A 10,046-nucleotide genomic window follows, 5' to 3' on the forward strand; every position below is an offset into this window, starting at 1 on the left:
GACTTGCTGCTCAGGTATTGCATGTGCCTTACAAGGTTTCTGTTGGTATTATACTCTCGGTACTTAAGGCAGTTTAAGACTCGTTTCACTCCAGAGTGAACTTGGCCTGTTGGCTCAGTATGGCTTTAAGCTGTTGTACTTACTTAAGCCCTTCAATTGAATATGTAAACGCATCTTTCAAAAGCAGTGCCTGATCTTGGACTAGTAGCACGTATAGTTTGAGTGCTAGTTAAGTATCTCAGCTGTGGTTGCACAGTGTCAACTGTTAGGCTGCAGTTTAAGATCTTCCCCTTCTTGCAGTTTATATTAGCATCTTATTTCTGTTCTCCCAGTCATGCTGTGGTGGATGTATGAGGAGAGAAGATATCTGATCTGAATCCTACAAAAAAGTTTTCTAGGGTGTTTCTTTCCAAAGCTGTAACGAATGCTGGTGTGGAACTCAGCGTGTGAGGAGGTAACAAGATGTGGTGTGGGAATGTGACCATCTTAAGTGGGTATTGCAGCAAAATCCTTCTTAAACATGAAGCCTCAGCTTCTGGCCGCCACTGACCCTTGAAATCATGGCAAGTGCAGATGCTTAATGTGGCTCAAAAAATGGGTATAGCTGTCATAAAAGGAATGTGTGACCTGTGAATTCATTATTTTTGGAAGTCCCTAATTCTGGTATGACACCTAGAATGGTTGGTGGCAAACTTTTGAGTCGCTACTTCTAAAAGTACTGTGCAGATCAACACAGAAACCTTCCTTTTTGCTAAGGTGGGCTACTGCAATAAGTTGGGGTTTTTTCTTTCTGTGCCACCTCAAGGTCAAGTCTTAGCTTTTATACTGTCAGCAGCTTTGTGCAATGAGGTGACGTGTGCTTTGCAGACCGCAAAAGTCTGTTTCTTTCTTGTGATAGGTTCAGGTCACACTTAAAATAAAATTAAAAAATAGCTCCTTCCTTTCCACATTTGCTCCTGGTGGTACATTATGCTTTTTTTCTGGAACACAGCTTCCCAGCTGCAGCTTAGATGTTTGTTTCCAGACTTAGTCTGCTGGGCAGCAGCTTGACATCTAGGATGCCATTGCAACCTATCAATCCTTCATGATTTTAAAGCCCTCTGGCCATTACCGCGACTAAAACTGACCCTTCGTGCTTTCCAGCCCTCTGACTTTGGTCTAGCTAGTCCCTTGCTGCTTTTAATACCATCTTGCTGGTATTGTGCAGCCTGTCTCTCTTGTTCTTGCTCCCGGTGCCTCCGCAAACAGAGCTGCGAGTGGAGCAGGCTGCAAGTTGCTCCTCTGTGTGAATGTCAGTGCCGTAGCCTGTGGGTTACCCTAACCAGCAACCTTAAACTCCTTTATTTCTGTTTTCCTCTCCAGTGAAAAGCGGTGCTAAGATGGTAACCTGAAGGCTCCTGAAGACGTGCATCCAACTTGTTAAATAACTACTTAAAAGGTTGCACTTGGTTTTCTTTGTTCTGTTACACCTTTTGAAGGTGACATTCGGGATCCCTTAAAACAGGAAAGAAAAAAAAAGGAAAGAAAACTACTAAGGATTTGGAGAGGGAATGCTGTGTCCTTTCTCCTGGTGAAGTACAAGTAACAGGGGAGCACTCTCATGTATATCCTGGGGCACGTAGGACATTTCTCTTGTTCTTTTCTGTGTGGCCGTGGGGTTGATGGGGAGGAGGAGGCAGTTGCAGTTACTGTTATGTAGAGCCACGACAGGTATGTGCAGCACCTGGTAGTCGTGGAGTCCGGCTCTTTCAGACACCAGTGGGTTTAATAACAGTGCTGCTTAGAGAAAACAGCCTCTGGCCCCTTTTCTTGGGATACATGTGAGTTCAGGACAAGAAAACTGGAAGTAAAACTTGCTCTGGAAGCGGCAAAGCTGCAAATCACATGGCTTCACGTGCTCTTCCGTTCGTCTCCACCCTTATACCACAAAATCAGAACAAACCCATTCTTTGAAATGATGGTTGGGAGATAGACTGTGAGCTCAAAGGGGTTGGTTTTGTGTGTATGTGCTGCCGTAGTGCAGTGCTGAGCTGCTAGCGTCTAAATCGTTGCTTGAACGCGAAATGCCGAGCTGTCCCCTGTGTTTGTGATGTGGGAGGGAGGTTTTGGTGATTACATCGTGTGATCTTGCACATGCCAGAAGTCTGGGGCGGGCAGGGTACTACCCTTCACAGGAGCTGTCTGGAGAGATGCCTCTTGTTCCCTCAAAGCCTCGAATTTTCACTTTGCTCTCAAAATGAGCTACTCAAGGCAATGGCATTAACTCTCCTTTCTAACCAGCTTTTATAAATTATTTTTTTTTAGGACTCAATTTGATAGGGGAGGCAAATGACTGATGCAAAGCTCCCCACCTCTTTTGCAGATCTTGCATACATCAAAATTAGCAGTCTCATGCTGGTTGGAGAGATGTGATGATATGCAGCCCAGTTATTTAGCAGAAGGACTTGACGGGGGTCGTGGGAAGGCACCAAAATGTCCAGCAGTTGACCTTGATGCCAGTCACCAGGGAATAGCTTGAAGGCATCAGAAACTCTTAGTTGAGTTGAATTAGTAGTTGCCCATTTTTGGAAAACAAGTACATCTGTTTCAAAACATTCTTACATTTTAGAGAAGAGCTCACAGAGCAGAGACTGGTTTTGCTAGAAAAACTAGGATTATGGTAGGCGGCCAGCTGTTAGGCAAATAAGTTAAAACTGGACAGATTTCTCTTGTACAATAAAAATTTCTCTTGTGCAATAAAAATGGAGATTGGATATTAAAAAAATGATGATTGATACTGTCACCTTAATGGAATGATGAACTGCAAGTGAGGTTGACTAGAAGTCTTGTGATGTACAGACAGTCAAGATGTTTCCCGTAAGTCCTAAGTTGACTTGCAAAATTGGGAAAGTATAGTTAGGGCTTTAAATGCAAGTAATACCTAAAAATCTGGTCTCTTAATTGCTCCTGACTAAGCAATTTTCATTAGACTGGAGCAGCGGCACGTAGATACAGCTCGTACCCTGTTAATCCACAGCTTCTCTTTTCAAGGTATCTTCTGATGTGATCTTGGTAGCACTGTTGACTGAGTATTGACTGTAAAAATGCACAGCAGAGCTCCGCATGAAGCTACAACACAACACGTGGCAAACACATGGTAAAGCTGGACGGCCCCATGTTACTGAGCTCATAATTTGGTTTTCGTCGACAGAGTGAGAACTAAGCACTCTGCCATCATCAAGAGAGCTTGCATCAACGTACGCCTTGGTGGCAAGGGCCGTTGCTTGCGTCGGTGCGTGTTTCACGCTGCGGCTTTTCTTCTTGGGTAAGAGAAGGTGAAGAATAGGGAACTTCTGTGAGGTGACTAGAAGTTGTGATTGCTGCCAGAGAAACTTAAAGACTCCCTGTCCCTCTTGTCCATCTTAATAATGTTCTAGCCTGGAGCGCTGCTTCTGAAGCCAGTTACGATGCTGGTGTGGCTGCAGAAACAGTGGCTGCTCTTCTGAGATGTTTTCTGAACAATGTGTGTGTTGGCTATCTTGTATGGGGAGGTAAACATGCAGTTTTGATTTACTTGCCACGAAATGCTTTCAGTGTTATATTGTCTTATGTTTTGGTGTGATGAAATCAAGTCTCTGGCTTTCTGCGGTACAGCTGTGTTACCTGGCTCTTGCTGGAGACAAAATTGTTCACTTCAGCTTCCTTGATTTTTCTCAGATCTCAGGAATCCTGTCGTTTTCTTAGAGGATGTATATGTCTGTCTGCAATCATTTGGTACACGCTGCTAATGTCTTGTGGAACACCTAGGGAGTGTTTTATAAGCCAATTCTGTTATTAAAGGATCTTCTGGTATGTTGTTCCTCTTCAGCACACACTACAGGTCCAGAAATTGGTGGCAGAGCTACATGGATGCAGCTGTGCCAAGTCTACCCCTGTTCCGTGCTCCGAAGAGGAGCTGTTGTGTGGTATCTGTAATGGCATGTGCTGTTTTCTTAGCAGCAGACCAAGCCGCTGCTGGAAACCAGGTGGTCTTGCCTGCGAGCCATTGCCCACACGCTCCTGTCTTCAGGAGGCCAGGGGTAAGGCTTTTGGGCTGGGGCCAATGTTTTTGTTTTGGCATGGTTTCCCACTTTTGCCTGAGCTGTGGGCAGGCCTCCGTGCCAACCTGCTCAGCAGCAGCTGTGCTGCAGGTCTGTGCTTTAACCTCTGGCTTTATTCCTTTGCGAGGTGTGATGCAGTGGTGGTAGCTGCCTTGTGCATAGCAAATAGCATTTGTCTGTGCCCAGTGGCTCTTGTCGGGCTTATCAGGGGATTTCTAATTTTCAGTTGGGATGATGCTGCTTAACATGATCAACCACTGTTAAACTCTCCCTGCTTTTGCTAAGTGACTGTGAGGAGGAGCAGCCCCCAGCAAGCTGCAAACCCTTTGAAATGTTTCAGTGAAATGCTTGACAGTAAGTGGGGCTGGTTTACTTCCCTTCTGTTGTGCTTTTTTTTTTAAGGGATGAATTTTTAGCTTTTCATTTTGCTGTTGTCACAAGCCATGCATTATTTAAGTAGCTTCTCTTTGTTTTAGCAGCTTGAAATGAGCCAGAAATTCACCTTTCTCGCAGGCTACCAGCAGACACGTTTGGTGCCCGCAGGCAGAAAGTAGGAGCTGATGCTCTTCTGTCAACATAGGTGAGCAATAGTGGTGTTGCTGTATGGGGGAGAGGCTAAATCACACAATGATTTGATGTTGCTGACATCTCTTTCAAGTTGCTCTCCCCCCGCTGCTTCGGTTGGGATTTGAATTCCTACTTCCCCTGCAGTGCTTTCTGTCTACTCCTGTTGCCTTGAGCTAGAGCCAGAAAAGAGTGCTTTGAGGCTAGTCCTGTCTTAGGTCTTTGGGTGTTCAGGATTTTGGGGCAGGGGGGGAAATACGTTATCCTGTGTCTAGGAAGGGGGTCTCCTCTGGACTGTTGCTTTGAATTCTAGCACCGTCTGAAGATGCTCATTGCAGCACAAATGCAAGATGGAGGGAGCAGATTTGAGTTCTGCTCCAATTACTGCAGTCCAGAAACGCCTGCATATACTGGGAGTTTAAATATATGCATAGTACCAATGCTTGCTATTTTTAAGTTAGGCTAAAAATATGTAGCGTGGTGTTTGCAGGGATTTTGAATGGGTTTTGGAAATCCTTGCGTGAGCATTCTGTGTGTACCCAAGACCTGCTTCACCTCTTAGTAGCTGATCTGTCAACTCATAGTAGCAGTTGGGACCAGTGTTTTTTGTAGATATTTCTGAATGTATGAGAAGCTTGTTTGGGAAGTACATGCGACTTCAACTGCCAGTCTGCTATCTAGTCAGTTCAGAGAAGAGTTATTCCTAAGTCCCTCATGGTCTCTGATTTTTCCAGTAGCTGTTCAGTTAATGGGTTCTTCTCCTCTCAAGTTGCTGTAGAAAAAGCCTTAACAGGGAGGATTTTATCAGCTGTGCAGTGAAACAACTTGGATGCTCAGAGTCATGAATACATGGAGTAATGTGGAAAAAGGAGGGGAGATTTGGTGGAACCGCATTTTCAGTGTGGTAGTCTTCACCGTGCTGTCAGCGAGTGGCTTTGAGGTCATGACAAGAGTTGTGTGTCACCCTGATACTGTATAGTGATTCGAGTCCCGAGTCCAGTTTGTGTGCTGTAGTGCAGGTAGGAGCCTTTAAGAAAAATGGGGGGAGAAAGCTTACAAAGTGTGTATCTGCCTGCTGCCAGGTCTTTTTCTTTTAAAGTGGTTCTAGTATCCTGTCCTTGACTGTATTGCAAAGAAGCTGATGGTCATGTCAGAGCTTGGTTATACGTAGCCTCATTCTTTACCTATAAATAGCACTGAAATCACTGAGGTAGTGTGGGATAGTTCCTTTCCATCTGTCTTGCCTGCTTTATTTTGTTGTTTATGTAGGGCAGGACCCTAGGGTGGCTTTGAACTTGTTGCTTCACATTCTTGGTGGCCTAGTGCTATAAACACGAATAAACTTCTTATTCATGCCACTAGATGGAACTGGCCCATGCTTATAGATACTTGTTTAAACTTGAGCTCTGTTTTGAGTATTGACAAAATGAATTGCTAGCTCTTGGTGGAAGCTTGGCTTTTACACTCAAAGCAGTGCTTTATTAAGCTGCCTGGGTTTTTATGCAGTCTGTTTTGAAATAGAAAAGTGGTATATTACCAGTTCTTTCCAGGCGTGGCTTTTTTTTATTGTTGCCTTGACTGTGTATTACAGTTAATGCTATTTATTATATTCCTGCTTTTAAACCACCATGAGTCTTCCGGCGATGTGTGCACATCTTTCTGTTGCACAGGGGGATAGACAGTCTGTTATCTCAAATTTCATTTCAGATTATTTCCAATACCTCTTTTTTGACGCTCATGGTTGAAGCTTGCAAGTTCCTCTCTGTGGGAACCGGAGCTGCCCATGGAGAATACGGTCTTGCTGATGGTTTGGTGACTTATCCCTTATTCTTGGATATGAACAGCTGTGGCTTAACCACCATTGGACAAAGCACCGTTTGAGCTATTTGGGAGAAGATTTGTTGGTGACTGTGCTGAGCATTTGTGGTGTTGACCCACCCACACGTACACACATACCAAACTCTGCTAACACATTGCATGCCCCTGTAGGGGAGAAATATCCAAGCCTCTTAGCTTTGCGCACAGCAGACCTGAGCAGACACCTGTCTGGCCTCTGTCCGCACAGCTTGATGCTGCGAGGGCTGATTTGTGGCTTTCACGAATGTCCTCGTTCTTCCCCAGTCTGTCTTGGAGTGATCCTTCACCATTTTTGCCTGCTAAGAGGCTCCTTTGAGCATGAGCCTGTGTGAAGGTCGCTAGCCATGCAGGGGCTGATGGCTGTTGCAAGGAGAGCTTTGTAGGACCAACCTGCTGGGAAGCAGAAGTGGTTGGCATGGGTACATGAGCTGAAGAGGCCTGGCTGTGGCTCCTGGCTTTGCTGCTAGCCTGCTTGGTGGCCTTGGCCACACCAGGCCTTTCCATGCTTCCATCTCTCCATCTTTTGAACTGTATTGATCTTGTTTTCTACAGTACTGAGAGGGCTAAGGGTGGGAAAATGCTATGCAGGACTAGGTGTTTACGAGTACCAGGGAAAATACAACTGTAATAACGTGGATGTGACCTTTTAAAAAGGACAGGGTTTTCACCAAATGTGCTTACAGTGATCCAGCTACTGAGCTGCCTCTCCAGCATCTGTCTGCAATGATGAGAACAGTGGTTTCATGCCATTCTGGCAAATAAAGAAAGATTTATTTTTCCTTGCTTATAAGGTAGAAGCCGAAGGACCTAGTGGAAGCACTCCGAAAATCTTGTTTTTGAAGCGTTTTCAAAGCATCAATATGCCCATGATGCTTTTAGAGCTGCTAGCTGGAAATAGGGTGTGCTACTGAGTTTTAGGCTTCAAATACAGAGGTAGTTGCATATTTGTATTAATGCTGGTTCGAAGAGGCCTCTGTGGTTCCTGAGCTCAGTGTCCCACTCAAACCTCAACCGTCACCAGCGCTGGGACCAGGTGAGCGTGGCTGTTTTTAGCCAAGCCTTGAAAACCTTTATGGTGGAGGCTTCCTCTGGAGAAGGCTGCTTCAGGCACTGAGCCGTGCTGCTGGCACCCTTTGGGTGTGTTAAGCAAGTGTCCTGCCCTGCAAATGGAAAAACGCTACGGCCTTGCTCGTTATCCCGCTGCCCGTGCGCGAGGCGTCGGACGTGGCTGTGCAGGCTGTTCTGCAGGAGGAGGGTGCGCTCCTGCCCAAAGCCGGCTGACGCTTAGTGCTGCTGTGCAGCGTGTGCTTTCTGTGAAGCGTGGCTTGGCTTTAAGTGCGAAATTATACTTTTTAATTTTTATTATTTTATCCTGTATTAAAGAAGATGGCAATGGCTAGTTCCTTGGGGGGTACAGATATGAGTATGCAGCATGCATCTGAATGGATTTCTTCATTTTGCTGTCCTAGCTGCAAATCCTGTTCCCTGCAGAGGAGGTTAAGTAGAACTATTGAGGAGGAATTTATACTGCTCTTGTGTACTAGCAAACAGGATTTTATAGCAGACCCTCCATTTTCTTCCAACTTAGGCATCAGTAATAATAATTTAATACAGATTCCTCTGTGCTTTAATAATGAGATGGATACTTCTCCATAAAAAGACCTCCTTTCCTGTTCCAGTGATCAAATTGTGGCCGGAGTTCCTGTATGTATTCAGCTGCTCTGCGATAGCAGGAGTGGTGAGCTGTAAGCTGACAGAGCATAAAATGGAAACCTACTGTTCAGGTTGCAGTGATTCCTCTCATCTCCTAGTCCTGTTCAGGAGCCTCCAGCTGGGTCGTTGTGCTTTTCTGAGGACGGGTGGGGGTAGCAAATTTTAGTCCCAAAAACTCAGTCCTGTGAAGGATCCTGATCCCTCTTGCGCTCTCTTTTTGGTTTGAGAGCGGGTGGCGTATCCCGGAATTTGTACCAAGCCCTCACTGAGGAGGGAGCACGTCGTAAACCAGGGAAGTCTCTTATCAAATAGCAGATGATGGCAAGAAGCTGTGCTTTGTAAATGTGACTTCTTCCCGTGCCAGTTCACAGTGCAGGCACAAAACATGCACTTATGTGCTGCCCTGCTAGGGATGCAGCTTCCCCCTGATGTGCCAGCAGCATGGATGTTGTGGAAGTGAGCCTACTGCCTCTCCGGTCCCTCTGAAGTTGTGCTTCAGCTTGGCGACACGCAAGGGAGTTCAGGGTTTGATCCTGGTGTCTCCATTTCAGCAGTGTGGCTCGCTTCACGGTTCAGCTCCTCAACAGCGAGGCTGTCAGGTCTGACCCATCGTATCGCCTGTTCCCCTCAGTGCTGGCATTTCTGCAGCACTTGTGCATGGTATGACTTCGTGGCATTAAGTGAGGTAGGGGATGGTTGTAATGACATCAACTGCTATATTTGAGATGCAGGTTTACGTGGTGTTGCCCTGTGGCGGCTCAGGCAAGCGGCTTTTGCTCCTCTCACCAGTTACGTGGTGGCAGAAATGCTGCTATATGAGTTGATGCATCAGATTTTTTACTTCTTGGAAACAGGAGAATATCTACATATTGGGAGGGTTTGAGTCCTAGCTGGACAAAATTGCATTTCCCCGCCACTCCCTTGCTGAGATGGCATAGCTATAAGCATCTTTGTGTTTTCTCCAGAGAGGCTTCTTGGGCCCGATTGCACTCTTCAGTCAGCTGTCTTAACTGTCGGAACAGAAGACAACAGACACATGTTTGCTTTTAGGCACTGAGAAGGCAGTACGGAAAAATACCCTGATGCAGAGGCTGTGCTGGGAGAGCCAGGAGAAACCCCAAAATGGTCTAGTGGCTTAGTCTTGGGAAAGCACAATTAGGGTGCTGCTGAGTTGGCCTCACTCTCTCCTGTTTTTATTTTGTCTTCTAGTTCCTCATGCGAGCCTGACTGCCATGCCTGGGCATTGACACTGTCGGGTACAGCAATTTAAAATGGCAGAGAGAGGTGGAAATGAAGAAGTAATTAACTTGAACAGCTTCCGTAGTCACAGAGGAAAAGGTGAGTACTGATTTGTGCGTATTTTGAAACTCTCTTTGTAAAACTCTGCTTCCAAGCAGCAGGACTCATAGATACTAAACTTGCAGGAGTGCTGTTAATGGGAACCTGCTAGCAGTCTGTTGCCATGCCATACACTGCTCTCTTACGCTTACTTTACAGCCACCTACAGAAAATTCTTTTTATGCTGACATGCAAAATATTTGGCTCTTGTCTTTCTGATGTTGTACTGCCTTAAGGCAGATTGCTAACCTCTTGGGAACACCATGTAGAGGTATTTCAGCGGATCTGAGGAGCTTATGGTGTTCTACCCTCCTGAGGACCTCACAGGAGAGAGGCTGGCTTTGCATTCCTATCCTCATAGGGCTGTTTGCATTGGCACCCACTCTTCCAAGACCAGAATTCAAATTGATGCTTTCAGTGTATGCCTGAAAGGTGATAAGTGAATACTCATGCATACTTATGCTATAGCATAAGTCAAAACGTTGTGTCAAATTG

General features: G+C 45.7%; 1 protein-coding gene across 1 annotated transcript in view; it reads left to right on the forward strand.

The window, feature by feature from the left end:
- Positions 1–9,484: 9,484 nt before the first annotated feature.
- RNF216 (ring finger protein 216) overlaps positions 9,485–10,046 on the forward strand; it is a gene marked incomplete at its 3' end in the record, with an annotated part of 15,584 nt that continues 15,022 nt past the window's right edge. Inside the window, exon 1 of the mRNA XM_010283741.1 lies at positions 9,485–9,551. Within this exon, the coding sequence (XP_010282043.1) occupies positions 9,485–9,551 (67 nt within the window). The remainder of the gene's footprint in view (positions 9,552–10,046) is intronic.

This window comes from Phaethon lepturus, unplaced genomic scaffold, assembly GCF_000687285.1.
Source record: "Phaethon lepturus isolate BGI_N335 unplaced genomic scaffold, ASM68728v1 scaffold20413, whole genome shotgun sequence".
In the NCBI taxonomy this organism is placed as follows: domain Eukaryota; kingdom Metazoa; phylum Chordata; class Aves; order Phaethontiformes; family Phaethontidae; genus Phaethon; species Phaethon lepturus.